Source organism: Lampris incognitus, chromosome 6 (assembly GCF_029633865.1).
Source record: "Lampris incognitus isolate fLamInc1 chromosome 6, fLamInc1.hap2, whole genome shotgun sequence".
NCBI lineage: Eukaryota > Metazoa > Chordata > Actinopteri > Lampriformes > Lampridae > Lampris > Lampris incognitus.
Window position 1 is genome coordinate 57,555,943 of NC_079216.1, and position 20,513 is coordinate 57,576,455.

The 20,513-nt window shown below is 46.1% G+C and overlaps 1 protein-coding gene across 1 annotated transcript in view; it reads right to left on the reverse strand.

Moving 5' to 3' along the window:
- The window catches only part of zcchc14 (zinc finger, CCHC domain containing 14), a 50,066-nt gene extending 30,388 nt beyond the window's left edge, over positions 1-19,678 (reverse strand). Inside the window, exons 1-6 of the mRNA XM_056281629.1 lie at positions 19,303-19,678; positions 18,389-18,921; positions 14,664-14,861; positions 6,305-6,479; positions 2,100-2,170; positions 773-844 (exon numbers count right to left, since the gene is read on the reverse strand). Coding sequence (XP_056137604.1) covers positions 773-844; positions 2,100-2,170; positions 6,305-6,479; positions 14,664-14,861; positions 18,389-18,883 — 1,011 coding nt within the window. The 5' untranslated portion in view covers positions 18,884-18,921; positions 19,303-19,678. The remainder of the gene's footprint in view (positions 1-772; positions 845-2,099; positions 2,171-6,304; positions 6,480-14,663; positions 14,862-18,388; positions 18,922-19,302) is intronic.
- Positions 19,679-20,513: the final 835 nt, after the last annotated feature.

Below are 20,513 nucleotides of genomic sequence, written 5' to 3' on the forward strand. Positions count from 1 at the left end.
CAATTATTCCACTCTTCCGAGCCGTCCTGGTCGCCGCTCCACCCCCTCTGCCGATCCAGGGAGGGCTGCAGACCACCACATGCCTCCTCCGATACATGGAGTCACCAGCCGCTTCTTTTCACCTGACAGTGAGGAGTTTCACCAGGGGGATGTAGCGCGTGGGAGGATCACGCTATTCCCCCCAGTTCCCCCTCGAACAGGAGCCCCCACCTACCAGAGGAGGCGCTAGTGAAGCGACCAGGACACATACCCACATCCGGCTTCCCACCTGCAGACATGGCCAATTGTGTCTGTAGGGACGCCCGACCGAGCCGGAGGTAACACGGGGATTCGAACCACCGATCCTCGTGTTGGTAGGCAATGGAATAGACTGCTATGCTACCCAGATGCCCCCTGAGAACAAATTCAATCCATTACTTTTGCTGAACAGTGAAGTTATACACCTAGTTTGAGGTCAATGGGCAGAATTAAATGGGATAGAATGTTTTTTTCACCATTAAAGAAATCCAGGCTTCCATGTGACAAAAACGCAGTAAATCAGATCAATTTCCTTTTGTTCATGACTTGTTACTCATGGCTTTTGGTATCAGACTTTAGTCTTGGGTAAAACCTTTTATACTGCTGCTCAATTTTTGCCTGGTATCAGCCCGAAATCCAACACCAGTATCGGCATTGTTTCATCCCGTATGTCAACAGACACAACCCAGGTTAAAGACAAACAAACATGTAAGCTGTCCAACCTAAGAAAACATAGTTCATGTGTGTCCCTGACCTGGGAGAGCAATTCTGTCGCCTCGTGCCGAGTTCTGACGACAGCCGATGTGCAGCCATCTGACCATGTGACCTGAGGGAGCAGGAGGAGGACAGAGACAAAGAACATATGGGATCAGAAAAATCCAGGCTAACTTCAAAAAAATATCATCAGTCCACCAGCAACAAATGACCACACACTCTCACACGAGACACACACACTACACACACACACACACACACACACACACACACACACATATATATATATATATATATATATACTAAGCACAACAAGTATGGAAATTTGTATTTGGTAGATTATTTCTTTGTTGTAACAATGCTTCTTGGCAATAAATCTTATACCGTTGGAAAGCCTGTTTATTTCCCTTTTAAATGGCGCCACATTTGTAAGGAACATGCATTTGTGGGATGAGCAGCAGAGCTGAGTATGTGGGTTGCGCCCATGAAAAATTTGCCAAATCTTCTCTGCCAATGCCAAACAGCTTATTTTGCTGTTGCTATTGACTCTTGTTTTGAGCTTCTGGTACCCCAGGTGCTGACAATCAGGTGCCTGATATAAGATTTATTGCCAAGAAGCATTGTTACAACAAAGAAATAATCTACCAAACACAAATTTCCTTACTTTTTGTGCTAAGTTTATATATATATATATATATATATATATATATATATATATATATGCACATGGTCATGTGACCAGAGGAGGAAGAGGAGACTGAGGAGGAGAAGAAGGGGATGTTAAGAGTTGAGTTGTATTATGTGTGTTTATGTGTGTGCATGTGTACGATTGTGTTTCTAAGGCTTTATAATGATAATGATAATAATAATCATTACATTTATATAGCACTTTTCTAGACACCCAAAGCGCTTCATATTGAAGGGGGTAACTCACTTCAACCACCACCAATGTAGCACCACCTGGGTGATGCATGGCAGCCATTTTGCACCAGAACGCTCACCCCACATCACCTTGAGGTAGACAGGGAGGAATCATTGAGCCAATTACATGGGGGGATGATCAGGTGGCCAGATGGAGAGGGCCAGGTTGGGAATTTTGCCAGAACACTGGGGAACCCCCTACTCTTTGTGATAAGTGCCATGGGATCTTTAATGAACACAGTGAGTCTTGATATTTGTTGTTTTATTAGAACCAGAGGGAGGACTGCCCCCTACTGGCCCACCAACACCACTTCCAGCAGCAACTCATTTTCCCAGGCGGTCTCCCATCCAAGTACTAGCCAAGCCCACACCTGCTTAGCTTCCGACATTTGGCAGAGCCAGGGTACATGTTGGTATGGCTGCCAGAACGTATTGACAGCACTCACCTCGAGCACATATTCACTGGTGTCATCAATCTTCTGAGTAACCCCTCTCAGCTCCACCCTCTCAATCACAACTGAAAAACAACAGAAAGTTAGTTCACCCGTACTATTGCAACCAACATATTTACCCCCCCCCTCCCCCCAAAATCACAGCAAATCTGTTTGGCATGAATGGCTGTCAAACACCGGTCAATCTTGGACATTTAGTAATGACAGGGAAGAAAGTCAACATGTGTGGCAACGTGGGTGAGACCAGGAACCAAATGTGTGTATGTGTGTAGAGTTATGCTGTCATGTGTGTCTAGAGATAAGCTCTTTGAACCAGAGGTGTAAAAACCCCATCCTGTAAAAACCAGGCCCAGAACATAGAAGTCCTGTATTTGCTCCACACATGGACTGAACTAGCTGAGACTTGACTAACTAGCCGGCCCTACCGAGCTGAAGACGGGTGCTGATTAGAAGCAGCTGGCCATTACAAATTTCCATAACTTTAAAGGGAACTGGAAGGTGTATTTTCAGATTTACTGCTTTTACCAGCCGTTTCATGATGGTATGAATCCTAGCCCGCATCTCAGCCACGTCCAAACTCTGCAGGTTTGTCAAAGAAGGTTGAATCAGTTTATCTGGATAACTGATTCAACCTTGTTTGAGCTTCTTACTTGGATACAACGTATACATTGTATCTTTGATCTAGGGTAAGAAGATCAAAGAAGGTTGAATCAGTTCATCTGGATACAACATATACATGGTACAACGTATATGTTGTATCCAGGTAAGAAGATCACAGCTACAATGTATACGTTGTATGCAGGTAAGAAGATCAAAGAAGATTGAATAAGTTCATCTAGTTGTATCCAGATGAACTTATTCAACCTTCTTTGATGTTCTTACCTGGATTATTGAGCATGCATCAAGACATTCTGCAGCTTTGTATTCGCTCACATCTTTCGAATAACACGTTCCCTCAAAATGGATCCTGTCCAGCTCTTACCTCCACTACCGAGCTGCAGAAGTCGGTGCACAACCACCAGCTGCTACGACTCATTCAGAGGCTCAAACATTAGCGTGTCTTTGTCTGTGTCTGTTTTAACACCTGCTTCTGCTACACAGGTAGATAAAGGCCGCTCCACTGCCTTTGACTACATCAACCCATAGGAAAAAGGGGAGGTGAAACCATTATTTGGGTGTGTTTGTGTACGCCGGCCCTCAAGGTACTAATTTAGACACATCAGGCACACTCCGTACTCTGTCTGACGACACATCAGACATGCAGGGGCACGTAAGAGAAGGGAAAAGGGAGAGAGGGAGGAGCAGAATTTAAAAGGGGGATAAAGGTCTGAAAACAAAGAGAATTAAGAAAGGAGAGAGAGAAGAAACATTGAAATCGGTCACCATACACTGAGACTAGGAGCAAAGAAAGGAAGGATGGGGAACACAACACCTAGATTTTGGAAAGACTACCTATGTCAGAGATTTCTCTCTCTTGCACACACACACAATCACACACACACACACACACACACACACACACACACACACACACACACACACACACACACACACACACACACACACACAATCACACTCTCTCCCTCCCTCTCTCGCACACACGTTTTCTCACTCGCCCTCTCTCGCGTGCACACACACACTCTCTCTCCCCCTCTCTCGCGCACACCCCCCCTCTCTCCCCCTCTTGCGCGCGCACGCACACACACTCTCCCTCTCTCTCCCCCTCTCGCACCACACAGTCTCTCCCCCTCTCTCTCTCGTGCACACACACACACACACACACACACCTCTCTCCACTCTTCCTTGGGCCCACTGGGCAGCAGCAGCTGTGGAAGTCTCAAAATGCCTTCTGCCATTCACACTAATCTAGGCTCCACATGCACGCAGAGAAAGGCACGTGCGCACACACGCGCACACACACACACACACACACACACACACAGCAGAGCGAGTCCTGTGTTGTGTGTATCTGGAATATTGATGACATGATCCCAAAAAGAAAATAACATCATAAGCTCGTGTCACAGTAACTACCCCCTTTACAGAAAACAAGATGGTAAAAGTCCAAGTAGGATTTTATTACCCTAGGATGCCCAACAACTTCAGGCAAAGGGACCGGCGGCGGAAGCTAGCCTCTTAGCTAACTCGGGTGCGTTCACATTTGTTACGAATGTTGATTAATGTACATTGTCCCTTCCCACATAAATGTTTTAAAAAAAAGTTGAATCAACTTGGAATTTCTTACCTGGACTATTGAGCATTATTATTATTATTATTATTGAGCATTATTATTATTATTATTATTATTATTGAGGATTATTGGGGGTCCAGCATCCCCGCGACCCTGAGAGCAGGATAAGCGGTTTGGATAATGGATGGATGGATGGATTATTGAGCGTGCATAAAGACAAGATGGTAAATGATTTGCCTCTGTATCTTTCTCTGCCTACACGTGAGAAAGATAGGGGCACTATTCACCATGTCCTCCCTGGCTGTGTGCTGTTTACCATGTCCTCCCCGGGTGTGTGCTGTTTACCATGTCCTCCCCGGGTGTGTGCTCTAAGAGGGACATGATAAATAGCATGACGGTATGGTTGTCACTCCCTGCCTTCAGCCAGCAAAATTCAACACACACACACACACACACACACACACACACACACACACACACACACACACACACAGCGGGTATGGAATATAAACTGTGTATGTGTGTGTGTGTGTGTGTGTCTTTGAGTGTGCGTTTGTGTGTCCGCTGTATTATGCTGCTGACAGGTATGCAGTGCGACCATAAGGTAGTGAGACAGTCAAGTATTGTGTTACAGACAGAGGCAAGAGGCCAAAGCAATAAAAGTCTAACGGATCAGTTTCAACCATCGTATCTCCTACAGAACCACCTTAACCTCAAACCACGCACAACCACAGCGGTAAATAAATGGTAAAGGGACTGCATTTATATACTTACATTTATAAATATTTAAATAAATAAAATGAGAAATAAAATAAATAAAAAGTACAAATAATGTTTTTTTTAAATTCTTTAATAAATATTTAAATAAAAATCTAGACATTTATATATGCATTTATATAGCGCTTTTCTAGTCCACCGACCACTCAAAGTGCTTTACAGTGTATGTCTCATGTTCACCCATTCACACACTGATGGTGGAGGCTGCCATGCAAGGTGCCAACCTCCTCACCAGGAGCAGTTAGGGGTTCAGTGTCTTGCTCAAGAACACTTCGACACGCTCTCTCCAAGCTGGGGATTGAACCAGCGACCTTCTGATTACTAGACGACCCGCACTACCTCCTGAGCCATGCCACCCCAATGGTTTTTAACCTGTTACATGCCATCAGCTGATTCGTCAGAAGAATCTCTAGCCAATCGCAGGGCCTTATCAAATCAAGAGTGCTTATGTATGGGTGATTACCTGGAGTGATGTCATACATCAGGCCTGTTTTCTTGTCAATTAACAGAAATGAAGATATATAAAAATGTAGTTTCAGTTGGTCAACACGTGATGTGCTCAAATTCATTTGAGGGAACTTTACATTTATCTTGCAATAATAAATACACCAAGAGCCTGACAATAAGAGCAACCTCCAAAAGATTTGAAGACTTCACACACACACACACACACACACACACACACACACATGAATGGACCTAAGGGCAACATTCTTAAAGCTTAGCTGTAGAGTTCAGATGTATCAGCATGCCACATCTTGTTCAACTAAGCCTGACTGGATATGACTCACATATTATGCACAACCACTAGTGCGCACACACTCCCACACACACTCCCACACACAGCCAAACACACACACACACACACACACACACACACACACACACACACACACACACACAGATAGAAGTTTGGGGGTGGGGTCAAACAGAAGTTTGGTCAGAGATGGTGAAATCGCACATTCTTTGCGACGACCACATCACAAAGAAACAGAGTAGAGCAGCTCTGCACAGGCTGTGTCCAGACAGCCCGGTACCCGTTTCTTTCATTATACCCCAGTTTTCCCAGCGTGTGAAGTGGCAGCCATTGAGAGAGAAGCCACACTGCATCTATCCTACACAAGTCGTGCAAGATAATCATTAACTATTCCTTCAGGGAGTGGAGACTAATTCCAACAGGAGTGTGTCTGGAATGTTGAACATTAGACTTCTATTATGTTGGTACACTCACCTTTTCCTGTTTTCCTCAAGTGGCTCTGATTTGGCACTGGTCCATCCTGGCCTGACCCAGAAGGGAGCGGAGAGGGGCGTGGAGGTGGAGGGTGGGTGAGGAGAGAGATGGAGGCTTCACTAATTGCAACCTCTGACCCAAGTCCTGATCCCGTGCCGGCCTCCCTGGCCTGGCTCTGCCACACAGAGGAGAAAGGGTCATTAAGCAGGAAAAAGGTCAACACCACAGTCTATGTGCAAGGGATAACTAGTACTCCTCAGGTTAAAGAATAGTTCACTTCTTTCTTCACAACCTGGGCCTTATTTTCATGGATTTAACCATCATGCATATCAGTTATGGCATCATTTTACTTGCCGGCCTCATTTTGGAGATTTTGGACAGGGGATCACCGCTGGATGCAGTTTTACAATGGCGTCACATTTGATGCGTGTCAGACATGTTCCAGGTAAAATTCAACCCAATCATCAAAACCATGTATTTGGGGGTGAAAACAGAAGTGAGAGTTAAAAGTTATTCCTCGAATTGCCCAATACTATCAAAGGTTGACTGGATTCCTGAGCTACTTCCTGGTTCAGCAGGAATGGCCACTCCATATCGTAGGTAGTAGTAACCATTGATAAACTACCCGACCAGCATAACTGAGTCATAGATAGTGGGGAATCATGTACTCAGTTTGACTGAGGCACTTGGGGTTTTTTCTTGAAGGAGAGTTTTAAGGACCATATTCTACTATTGTTCAAAGTAACAGGGTGTGCAGAAGAGAGGTGAAGAAGAGAGTGCAGGCAGGGTGGAGTGGATGGAGAAGAGTGTCAGGAGTGATTTGCGACAGAAGGGTACCAGCAAGAGTTAAAGGGAAGGTTTATAAGACGGTTTTAAGACCAGCTATGTTATGGTGTGGAGACGGTGGCACTGATGAAAAGACAGGAGGAGGAGCTGGAGGTGGCAGAGCTGAAGATGGTAAGATTTTCATTGGGAGTGATGAAGAAGGACAGGACTAGGAACGAGTATATTAGAGGGACAGCTCAGGTTGGACGATTTGGAGACAAAGCAAGAAAGGTAAGCTTGAGATGGTTTGGACATGTGTGGAGGAGAGATGCTGGGTATATTGGGAGAAGGATGCTGAATATGGAGCTGCCAGGGAAGAGGAAAAGAGGAAGGCCAAAGAGGAGGTTTATGGATGTGGTGAGGGAGGACATGCAGGTGGCTGGTGTGACAGAGGAAGACGCAGAAGACAGGAAGAAATGGAAATGGATGATCCACTGTAGCGACCCCTAATGGGAGCAGCCGAAAGTTGTAGTAGTAGTAGTAGTAGTAGATTCTATTTCACCATAAGCCAGTTGAAAGCTGAGTCCCGCAGTAGTCCCCTGTACAAGCACTCCAAAATGAAGCCTGTGAGTAAAATGATAGCATATCCAATATGCATGATGGCAAGAACTACAAATATAAGACCCAAGTTTTGAAAAATTAGATTTATCTTTTAACATAAACCTTATTTGCCCACTGGGATAGGAAGTTCAACACTTGGCAGAATGGAAGTATTGAGATGGTGAAATGAAGCTGGTACTTTGTGCCATTTGGTTTCATCATGTTTTGACTTTAGGGCCAATAAAAACCTCGAATTAACAACTGGTCTTTGAGTAATATTTATCTTTCAGAATAAAATCTGTGCTAGACTTCAGATGAGTCACCTGTAAAAGGGACTGAATTTACTTCACTTTCACAGTGCTTATTTGTATTTGTGTATCCCAGACTGGGACAAACATTAACACCTCTTTTGCATCATTTCTCACAAGGACTACATCATTTTTTGGAGGGGAGTTTAAAGCTGCAGAGTGGCTGAAAAGGGAATTTTGTAATTCTGCTTCTTCTCTGATGCTGTATGTGATCAGCTCACATACTAACATGAGCTTTTTGGCAACCTATCCCATATCAATAATTTTGCCCTCAACTCAATAATTTGCCCTTTTCATCCGACATAGGTAAAAATTAACAGTAGTAGTTAGTAGTGGTATTTGTAGTCATAGTATTAGTTGTAAAAGCAACACTCATCTGCCTGTAGTGGTATTGTTGTTATTATCCTTATTGTTAAAGTTCATGCAATTCAAACAATCTGTCTTGGGCGACACCCTCATCCTGTGCTAGCAAGGCCCAACAACAAAGTGAGAAGAAAGACCTGCAAACATGCTAACTGGCTAGGAAAACACGGCAGTGCACAGCAACATTCTTGGATGAAGGGGGAGTACAAACGCATGGTGCGAATGGGGTGGGCTTTACCATGTTCACAAGAAGAGTCCTTATGAACAATAACTTTTTTGGTGTTCGCAACTTAATAATATATTCCAGGTAACTAATTATATTCCAGACGGTCTTTTCTTGCTCTCTGTCATGCACATTTCTGGTTAAAAAGTACGAGACTGAGCAGCTAGGTATGAGTTAGCTAAATTATTAGCCTCCGTGGCTTCACATTGTAGCGTTTGCCCAGTTGCTTAGCAAAGGTGTTCTCGCAACTATACCGCTGGAATTCCGCGTATATCATACGCTCATCTTCCCGTGTCAAAACCACAAACTTGAGCTACGTTTGGAGGCAACAACATTCACACCTGGAAGCTGGCTAGCATACATTCATTCATTTTCAGCCGCTTCTCCAGGGTCGAGTTGCGGTGGCAGCAAGCTAAATAGGGCACTCCAGATGTCCCTCTCCCCAGCAACGCCCTCCAGCGCCTCCTGGGGGATCCCAAGGCATTCCCAGGCCAGATTGGGCATGTAGTCCCTCCAGCGAGTTCTGGGTCTACCCTGGGGTCTCCTCCCAGTTGGCCGTGCCCAGTAAACCTCCAAAGGAAGGCGCCCAGGAGGCATCCTAATCAGATGCCTGAACCACCTCAACTGGCTCCTTTCACTGTGAAGGAGCGGCGGCTCTACTCCGAGCTCCCTCTGGATGTCCGAGCTCCTCACCCCATCTCTAAGGCTGAGCCCAGACACTCTACAGAGGAAACTAATTTCAGCCGCTTGTATCTGTGATCTCACCCTTTCGGTAACTACCCAAAGCTCATGACCATAGGTGAGAGTTGGAATGAAGATTGACTGGTAAATTGAGAGCTTTGCCTTCCAGCTCAGCTCCCTCTTCACCACAATGGTCCGGTACAACGTCCGCATTACTGCTGATGCTGCACCAATCCGCCTGTCAGTCTCCCACTCCATCCTTCCCTCACTCATGAACAAGACCCCTTTTCTGGCTAGCATAGTGATAGCTATTTACTGCTGACCAGTGAGCAGCTCCACAAGAACAGCGAAGTAAGTGCCTTGCTTAAGGGCACTTTGCCAGTCGTAGTTGAGTTAAGGGAGGCGGTTTCTCATTCACATTTCCAAACCAGATTCTAACATCTAGTTCAGGAATTCAAAACAATGGCCTCATTCGCGGCCTTTGCTTCCCACTAGACTGTGATCTATGGTCTGAACACATTGGTTTAGCTTTGCTCACACTAACAGATAGTGTAGCTCAGACTACTTGTGGAAGGGGAAACTGTTAATTATCATCTGCCGCACTGATCGAGAGCATACGTCACGCCAGTCTCCAAACAAAAAGTCCACAGTTTGCAAGTTCCATAAAACCACTGTGGTGACTACCAGGCAACATTAACAAGTGTTGACTGCCGACTAAAAATGATTTGTCTTGCTTATAAGAAATTATACAAACAAGAGGAAGTTCCCAGGAGGAAAAAAAACCCCACTTGTGATGAGCAATAAAGATCCTTCAGTCATCAAAATTTACCCAATCTAATTAATTCTTCCAAAAAATAAAAAATAAAATAAAATAAATCCGTAAAGTTTTTCCTTGCCAATTTGAAATAAGAGGGGTTGTACATACTTAACAGAGGTTTCACAAAAATAGCTAGGGAAGTAATATACTATTACCCTCATTTCATCTATCCCGATGACTTTTCAGTATGTGGTAGATCATTTAAGAAATGTCCCGAATGGCTAACAGGATGTGACACATGGTCAAGTATACTCACTGCAAAATAAAAAAACAACACACACACAGGGGAATTAAAAATGTTTTTTCCTAAGCAAAAGAAAATTGTTGCTTTATTTCCAGAATAGGTTTTAGAGTAGCAAGTAATATTGCCTGCAAAACCCTATCTGTACACACACACACACACACACACACACACACACACACACACACACACACACACACACACACACACAGGCAGTAGATCTGAAACCAATTACGTGCGCTACTGCCACATCCGCATGTTACTCAACCAAACCCACTAAGTCACCTGATATAATGCTAGAGCCTACAAATCAGTTCTACATAAAGTAGAGGAAGCAGCAAATGAAATGAGCAAGAATAAGAAGTTTCACTGGAAATAAAAACACAGGAGCGACTTCATAAAGTTTCTATCGGGAAAACAAAACTGACTCATCCGGTCCTTGGACACGAATAAAACCCCCAGTAAACAGGTAAGAGGTGTCCGGTAACGAGTGTCAATACGCTGTCGACCCACAAGGCCCCCCCCATGCCCCCCCCTCAACCAACAGCCAGCTAATCCCTCCCAGCATTCTCCATTGGCATCGTATGAAGACAGTGCACTGATTTTTCCATAAACATAAAACAGCAGGACCACGTAGGTCCGTACAACAACAACAACAACAACAACAACACATGTTGCAGGAGATCCCCCTTTTTTTCGCTTTTTTTTTTTTTAATACAACAATACAACAATGCTCTTCTGTTTTGCTTCAGTCCCTTGAGAAATCTCTCAGTTTGAATCTGTTTTTCCTGCGGCGTCATCTGGCGACCGGCCGCTCCGTGTGAAGACTGCCGCACTTTGTTCAACTTCCAAAACATTTTGCGAGGAACTGCCGGCAGTGCACACTGTACTCGTAGGTCTGATGCAAGCGTGATAGAGAACTTATGTGATGACTACACTGGCTGATGACTGTACACAAGCTGCAAGGCTGCCAAACCCCCGCTCCATTTTCTTCTCTTTCCAGCGAGTTAAACCCTGCTTACACGATAGATACTAGTTGTTTACGAGTGTGTCCAGCGACTCTACTACATATGAAAACGGGCACGGCTGACAGCAGCAGCAGCAGCAGCAGCAGGCGGCTGCAGAGTGTAAGTCAACTGTGAGCGAGGTCTACCACCAAACTCTGTCCACGTGAGCGCTGAAGGAGGCACAGAAAGAGAACGAAAAGGAGGGAGAAGGAGATAAAAAGAAAGGAAGGAGTAAGTGAGGGACAAAGAGAGAGAGGGTTTATAACTTCCTGGGGATTCACTGGAGACAGCCGTGCGCACGTACACAAACACACGCACACACGCACACACACACACACACACACACACACACACACACACACACACACAGCACAGAGGATTGAGTTCAGTGTGGAGAAATGTGCTGACTGCACTAAGCAGGAGCCAAGAGCAACAAAACGCTAAATACAAGCGCTCGTCTCTGAGCCGGGTACTTTCCCTTCACTGCTCACACGTTCAAACAGCATGCTAGCCTGCCCCGTCCATCCCTGCGTATGTGGCTGTTTGTGTTTGCGTGTGTGTGTGTGTGTGTGTGTGTGTGCGTGAGGGACATATGGACTCAGAGTGGAAGGAAAACGAGGGAGAGGAGGGAGGGTAAAGTAAAAGTCAGACCATGAACGAGAGGGTGAAAGAGTCAAAGAGCACTGCAGGCTTTGTTTCCTTTATTTGCCTCCATTCTCCCTCGCTCTGTAATCCAGTCTTCCTCCCGCTACACTTTCCCTCACTCCTGCCCTCCCTTCTGCTCCTGCTTTTTTCATATTTCTGGACTACATCTGATCTGCTTTCAGTGTCCGTGTGATTATTCCACATTACTGTACTACTTTGTATGTAAACAACTACTCCGCACTGGGAAAGCCCCGCTCCTCCTCCTCCTCTTATCTCCACCCTTTACTGGCTTGGCTTTTGGCACAGGCATTCATTTCATCATTGTAGATAAGCACTGTGGAATCCCCATTAAAAAAAAAAAAAAACAAGGGGCATATGGGTAGCATAGCGGTCTATTCCGTTGCCTACCAACACAGCGATCGCTGGTTCGAATCCCTGTGTTACCTCCGGCTTGGTCGGACGTCCCGACAGACACAACTGGCCGTGTTTGCGGGTCGGAAGCCGGATGTGGGTATGTGTCCTGGTCGCTGCACTAGTGCCTCCTCTGGTCGGTCAGGGCGCCTGTTCAGGGGGGGGAGGGGGAACTGGGGGGAATAGCGTGATCCGCCCACGCGCTACGTCCCCCTGGTGAAGCTTCTCACTGTCAGGTGAAAAGAAGCAGCTGGCGACTCCGCATGTATCGGAGGAGGCATGTGGTAGTCTGCAGCCCTCCCCGGATCGGCAGAGGGGGTGGAGCAGCGACCGGGGAAGGCTTGGAAGAGTGGGGTAATTGGCCAGATACATAAAAAAAACAAAAAACAACAACATTAATGTCATGTCCCAGCCCTTGTCCTCTATGGTCAGAGGGACATTGTCCGAGCTTTGTGCCTCTGACCTTCTGCAACCCTACTGGTTGCTCCCACTGTCAGTGAACTAGGAATTAAAAGCTTTTTTGGCTTTGCTCTTTTAACTCTCTGTTGAACACAAAGACACACAGTGTCACTGATGCCAAACACAACTGTTGGGGGACTTTGCTGAGAGCAAAACAACACAGGATCAGTCGAGTTTGTAATTGGAAATAGGTGTTGTGTTGACTGCACATTTACGACTGCACAGCTAACACCACAAACTGTTTCCATCATATCCTGACTGGGCGCTTAACACTGACGTTGTAAAATAGATGCTTTTGCACCGGTTCAACAGAGCTCAAGTTAGCTAAATCATGTTTATGGCCAACAGACAAGCCGGGGAAGCGAGCGGACTCATCAGAAAGACTTCTGAGCAGTAAACTGAATGGTATGACGGTACAGTGATGAAACACATCACTGCTGGTGTTGATATGGACATCCATCCATCTATCCAAACCACTTATCCTGCTCTCAGAGCTGCGGGGATGCTGGAGCCTGTCCCAGCAGTCCTTGGGCGGCAGGCGGGGAGATGCCCTGGACAGGCTGCCAGGCCATCAGCATTTCATGGGTTAAAATGGCTCAACACGCTATCTACTGCTTTAAATCAGCCCTGAACCTTGCAGGGCCAATGCTGATGAGTCAACAGGTTGGGACTTATCTACGTCATGAAACTAAAACAGCCAGGCTGTGTCCAGGCTGTCTCCCCGCCTGCCGCCCAGTGACTGCTGGGATAGGCTCCGGCTTCTCCGCGACCCTGAGAGCAGGATAAGCGGTTCGGATAATGGATGGATGGAATAATAAAAAATTAAAAAAAATGTTAACGATCTCTAATCAGAGGTGGGCAAACCACCTCCCCCTTCCGTCTGCAGCGCAGCCGCGTTGCAGCGGTCGGGGTGTCTTTGTAGGGCGGTGTGCAACGCCATACCAGAAGGCGGGCTGGCGGAAGTGACCACGGCGACTCCGGACGCGTGGCGGGCCCTTCTCGCAGATCTACCCAGCTACTCCTGCCCTACACAGCCATGCCCCCCCCCCAGCCCCTCGTCCCCTTTTTAGTATTTTTCAAAATTATGCAGTGGGTGTAGTTAGGCTCGGACTGGGTGGAAAAGTTACACTTTAAAAAACTTTTATGAAAAGAATGATTTGATTGAGCAAGATTAAAATGACAGAGGACGTCTCACTTGCACCTCTGTCGATGGCGTTTTCTGTGAACCCCTAGTACCTTGAATGAAACCACACGGACAAAACCAAGTGACAGAGTGCGAGGAACAGGCTGGGAGAGAATAGTGGTGGGGGTGCAGAAAAGAGCTATTTTTTTAATTTTTAATTTTAACCCGTAATTTCTTTTGTGGATATGTTGGATATATGCGTTTTTGTAGTTCGGATATGTGTTTTTGTCTCTGTGTTTCTGCTGTGAGCTGGGAAATGATATTTCATTTCATTTCACGTGCACGGTGCACGGAATGAAATGACAAATAAATCTTCCTGATTTTGCCAATTATCTTACAAATGATGATTATAATGTTGACTTCTGAAAAAAAGAGCAAAACGTTTCACATCTTACGATAGCGTAGATGTTTAGATGCACTCACAAACATTTTTGGAGGGGTCACCCCAGCCCCCAAGCGCCCCCTTCACCCCCACCCACCCCACTGAACCTACAGACGGTACAGACTGACTAAATGTCAGTTTATGAGTGAGTGAGTTAGAAGTCCGGGTCATGAGGTGCTTCACATCTAAAAAGTCATCAAAACTCATTCGGGCTAAAACGATAAACCCCCCCCCCCCAGCCCCCACAGCCATCTTTCATCCTGCCATTCTTTACCTTGTGTGAGCACGAGCAGTGGGCATGGCAGGGCTGGCAGGTGGGCAGGGGCAGGTAGGAGGCGTTGGCGCTGGGTAGGGCGCAGCTGGCGGCGAACGGTACGGTCATCTGGTGGTGATGGTGATGATGGGTGTAACAGACAGCGGTTTGATCCCCGCTGAGCCTTGCTCCTTGAACCTCTCTTCCCCCGCTGCTGACCTGGAGGAGCAGCCGTGTTCAGTCAGTGGCATGATAAAGATCTGTTATGTCCACAGTGCACCAATCAGACGCAGATCAAGATAAGATGACTGGGTAATGATTCAAGTCTTTAATGTTGATCGTTCTGCAACAATGCTGCATTGGGATGAAATTCAAATATTGTCACATTGTTATGTTCTTAAACATGGCATTTTGACATATACCACATGTAGATATTGGACATTGATATCATGTAAAATTCCCCTGTTATAACTGTGAGAACAACATTTGCCATATCGCCCAGCGCCACAGGCAGGAAGACGTCTGTTTAGACTGAGGCGATAGGGAGGCATTAGCGTTTAGATCACAGTCCCCTTTTCCTGTAATCAAAATCCGAATTAAGAAAGTTTAATTCCAGCCCATTTGTGCAAAATGAAGCGGTAACACTCTCATGTGCCGATTTCGTCCTATTTTCCCCGAGATGCTGAATGACTTGACCTGAGGTAACGCGTCCTAAAGCAACAAAATGGAATCATATTGTGAGAACGTTGGTGTTATGATTATCGTGATGATGATATCGTCCGTGTCTCCCGGCACAAGTCCGGCCATTGTAAAGAAATGAGACAAGGTTCGATATTATTAGAAAGCCCAGGAGGTCTATAACTGGCTCGGAGGAGCCGTGACTCCACCACCGGGATTGTTCGCGCTGACTGACAGCCGGCTGATCTATGAACACCCGATGGGGGACTCCGGGCAAGCCTCCAACATTTTTACCCCAGCAGCTATCAGCATCCGTCAGTCAATCAAAAGTTATTGGCTTTTGTAATTCAACGTATGCATTACGTTGCTTGTTGAGTCGCCGGGTTGGATTTCGGCGTTGTTATTTTGTTGTGACCTTCACTGTGGCCCACAGGAAGAAGTCCTGGTTGCGCTCCGTGTTGACTGAAAGGAGCTTTCGCCTGCAAGCGAGCAATTTACTTTATTCGCTGATAAATAACACACACCTGAAGTCTACTTTTAGAAGACAGCCTTTCATTAAGCTGTAGCGCGCCCCTGTCATTTGCCTGACAGGTATCGTGTCACCGTGACGCATTCAGATGTAATGTGTTTGACCCGACGGCGCTGGGTTACCCGTTATGAGTTTCCCAATAACCCGGAAAACAGCAGAATGACAGATTTCCCTCATACGTTACATCTGGTAAAATACCACCACAGAGGCGGCCTGCAACTCAGGTATTTTCATTTACTGTCTTCTGATGGTATTGTATCGCAAATGTTTGATAGTTGTTATGTGTTTGATATTTGTTTTTATTGTTACTGTTTTTATTTTTACTCTTATATGATCTTACTCTTATTCTTGCCTTGTCTGGTTTTATGGGGGTTTTTGTGTGTGTGTGAAGCACTTTGTAACATCATTTTAGAAAAGTTCTATATAAATAAAAGTATTATTATTATTAGTATTAGTATTAGTATTATTATCGGGATAAAATTCAGATCTTGTCATATTATGACACACAACATTTTGTTGTCTGGGTCAGCCATTCCCAGTGTGGCGCACGCGCCACTCGAGTTGCCTCTGGGGGGGGGGGGGGTGCGAGAGCAAAAACGGTGTTATTGTTCTTTACGCGGCGGATCGTGTGTAATTTTATTGCAATTTTATTTAAATTACAGGTGTTCTGATTTCTGTAACCGCTATATCATGTATGGTCAACTGTAGGACTGTGCAATATATCGATATTATGTCGATATCATGATACATCGTCTGGGATTTTGGATACCATAATATATGACATATAGGTGTTGTCTTTTACCGGTTTTAAAGGCTACATTAAAGTAAAAAGATGCAATTTTCTGAACCTGTTAGACTGTTGTAGCTGTTATATTGTTTGTCTTGACCCGTTTGGACATCTTATCTACATTACTAATGAGTGTTTATCAAAAAACTGTCATTGTATAAATATTTTGTGGGAGCACCAATAGTCATCTCTTCAATATACTCAAAATATCGATAAGAGGTATTCGGTCAAAAATATCATGATATTTGATTTTGTCCATATCGCCCAGCCTGAGAATTGTAATTTAACTTGACACAAATTTTTCTTTAACGTGGCTGAAAACATGACAGCATTTTCCCCATCATCTGTCATGAGCCCATCTGCCTCTGGCGAGGGACCAAGTATGTGCACAGACAAAAAAAAAAAAAAAATTAAGGTGCAAGACAAAAATTGCCTCTGAGCTTGTGTGTCCTCACCCTCACCCATCCATCTGCTTTGCTCTCTAAAAGTTAAGGCTTGTGCGTAACTTTGTTGCAATTTATTACAACTGCAGTGTAGTTTCATTCTAATATGAGAGCACACCGTCGTGATCTCTTGGATATTTTGGTATGCGTCTTCTGATTATTTGTGCATGATTAATCTTGATGCCTTCAATGCAGTTACAAATAGGCCATGTTGCTTTGTTTTTCTTTGTAGGTGTGGGAAATTGGGGGTGCAGCAACCCGGTCGGGATGCGTTACATAAAAAGTTTGAATGAATGATGACGAGAAATGGAGTACCTAAAATTTCTTGGAAAATGAGGTCTGAAATACTCGAGGGTGTATTATCTGAAAACAGGTCTTAGTTTGATATTATAATTTACATTAGGAAACAGTTGAATGTTGGATTCTTCAACGTGGTAGGCTACTCTTGCACCTGCAAGCAGATATCGCGTCATAGAGAAGACATTGTATAAAATTCCCTTGGAAAATGACGATAATATCTTCCATACTGCCCCTGTGTTATGTCACCATTCCTCTCTTATAAGCAGGGAAACCTTGCTCCTGTGCAGGTCACAGCATGTTTTATATGTGCCTTGGCTCCTTTTCAAGACCTGTTGAAAGGAAGCAGGTCACCATCGGGACGTATAGAAGTTTCACCTGTTACAGGCGACGACGCCGCTCTTTCATGGTGAGCTGTGGCTGTGGTAACATGGGACCATAGGGTTAAATAAGCTATACAGAGCTATTCCTGGAGAACTATACAGACTGATGTTCCCTGACATGTTACCTCACATGTACACTGCACAGAAACTCACTCACAGATCTTTTTGTGCACGTGATCTGTAGCTGACTTTCTCCTTCAGTGTTTTAGCTGGGGAGGACTCTTACCGGGCACGGTTTCTTTCATTGTCTACCAGCGTTCCCTACTGAATGGGTATGGGGGCTTTGGACTAGAAGAATTTCGAGAAGATCGTTTGTATTGACGGAACTTGGGATCTCGATGTCGATGCATTTTCTTTTACCCTGTGTGTCTTCGACCTTCTCATCCTGACAAGAGGGAAAACTTAAGGACACATTGGTGTATGAACCTGCCTGACTCACCTTGTCAACAAATAACCATTTCTGCAGTTATGTTTTATGTTGCATTTCTATTGACCCCACCTTACCCCCTGCTTCCCCAGCAGGGTCAACTCAAGCCTTTTTGGGGCCCTTGGCCGAATTGGCAGAATGCCCCCCCCCCTCATGTTGGTATCTGTCACCAGGTAATCCTTCCAGCCGAGAGTGCGCTTACCTGCAGTATCTCCTGGATTTGGCCGAGCTCCTGTCTCAGCACATGCTTCTGGTGGAAGCTGAACGCCGGGTGGTTGGAGGCCATGGTGAAGAGCAACAGAAACTGCTCCTCAGTCCGCCCGTCGTTCAGCGGCAGGCCGTAGTTATTGATCACCGTGTCGATGTGGGTCAGCGTGCGGTACAGGACCCCCGCCGCCTCCCGGTTGTCCGAGCTGAGCAGGGCCAGAGAGACCAGCAGCTTGCTGCGGACCACCTCGTCCGTGATGTTGGTGAGCCCCGACAGGTCCGCCGGGTTGTTGGCTTTGATCTCCGCGTCCCGGAGAGAGTGGTAGTCCTTGCGGGCCAGGTCCTCCAGACAGGAGCCCAGAAAGCGCAGCTCGATGGGGACGCAGAGGTCCAGCAGGCCGCACAGGAACTCGGCTCTCTGGGCAGAAGTCAGCGAGGAGAACCAGCGGTACACCCCCTCCCTCTGGACCCAGCACCGGTTCTCCACCATCTTAGCAGCGGATTTAAAACTCCCCTCTCACATCAACTCTGAATGGGCGACCGTGATATGTGAATTAAAAAACAAAAAAACCCCCCACAGCTGTTACAACCGCTGCTGTGGTTGGGTTACTGCTGTTGTGCGCAAGTCAAGCTCAGAACGAAGGCAGCGTGCGTGAATAAACAGTTACGCTTGAGTGGCCATGAAGCTGAACCACTTTGTAAACTTTCAGGAAAGTCGCCGACCGCTTCTCTCTTGACAAACAGTCATGTCTGCTACACACGGCCATCGCGAAAATTGAAAAGAGAGAGAGACAGAGAGCGGGAGAGGGAGAGAGGGAGAGAGAGAGGGAGGAAAAACTTTCCCTTTGTGGACGCATCAGCAGCAGCAGCAGTTGTGTACAGGCCTTACGGATTCACACATTGTCTCACCTCGATGCGAAACCCAAGTGTGCTGGTTCGTGTTCCCGGCCGCGACACTTGGACGGTCCATCCACGCCGCCGCTTTTCTCCCAGAATCAGGCTACGGTCCCCGGGTCCCCCACGTCGGACGACGCATAACGTTGGTGTGTGTAAACAGACATTATCCCATCATTCAAACTCTTGTTAATTCACTTCCATGATCCGCGGCGCCCTGTTCCCCAATTTCCACACGTTGGAGGAAAAAAACAAAAACAAAAGAAGAAGAAGAAGAAGAAGAAGAAGGAGAAGAAGAAGAAGGGAGGAAAAAAACTCCTACTTGTGTAGTTGATCCTCACCCCACATGGTGTTGGCGCAACTTGAGGCGGAACGACGACAGTAAACCAAAATCCACGGAGCCCTTAACGTGCAAGACCCCCCCCCGATCCTGCCCCGCCGGAGCTTCACGCGTGAAAACAAAAGTAGTGTGGCCTAAGAAGCCACGGCCGCTGCAAAGCGGGAGTAACACTTCTCACACAGCACCCCTTCCAGTACCGCCATGGTAAATATAACACTTGACGATGGCCGTGTTGACGGGGATATTGCCTACTATCCAGAACTTAATCTAGTTTAAAAAAAAAATCAATAATACGCCCCCCCTCCCCCGCCACCCTCCTCTGCCACGGTCCTGGAATCGAGAAAAACAGCTGTGTACAACATTATCCCGAGAACTCTTGACAGCGAGGCCACGCCGACGTCCAGAAACGCCCGATCCGATTGGGTGAACCCGCTGTCCGTCTATAAGGAGTCTCCTCCGATTGGATGGCGGAATATCCGCTCCGCAGCGAGTCACCTTTTTTCTCATGCGCTCATGCACATCTGAGATGAATTTGTGTGCCTTTAAAGCAGCCGTCACTCTGTTCGCCCCCTCTTTTCCTTTAGTCTGTACAGTCCTATTAGTTACTGAGAGGAAGCACGAAGTGTCCTTCATAGCCTCCTCCCAAGCAAACTCGGATAGCGGGAAGGAGAGGCTATAGGCTAGCGGTCTGATAGGGAAATACTGTCAAGTCCGTTTAACGTTCGCGGAGGTAGTGTCGATGCCAGTCAGTCTGACGGAAGGGGCCAAAGTGTTTTCTGCAAAGCGCTTGAAGGAGTTTAAACAAGCGTCGTCCCTTTTCCCCGGCAGCGCTTATCCACCTTCATTATAACCCGCAAACCTCTCAGCCCCAACAAACCTTTTCTTT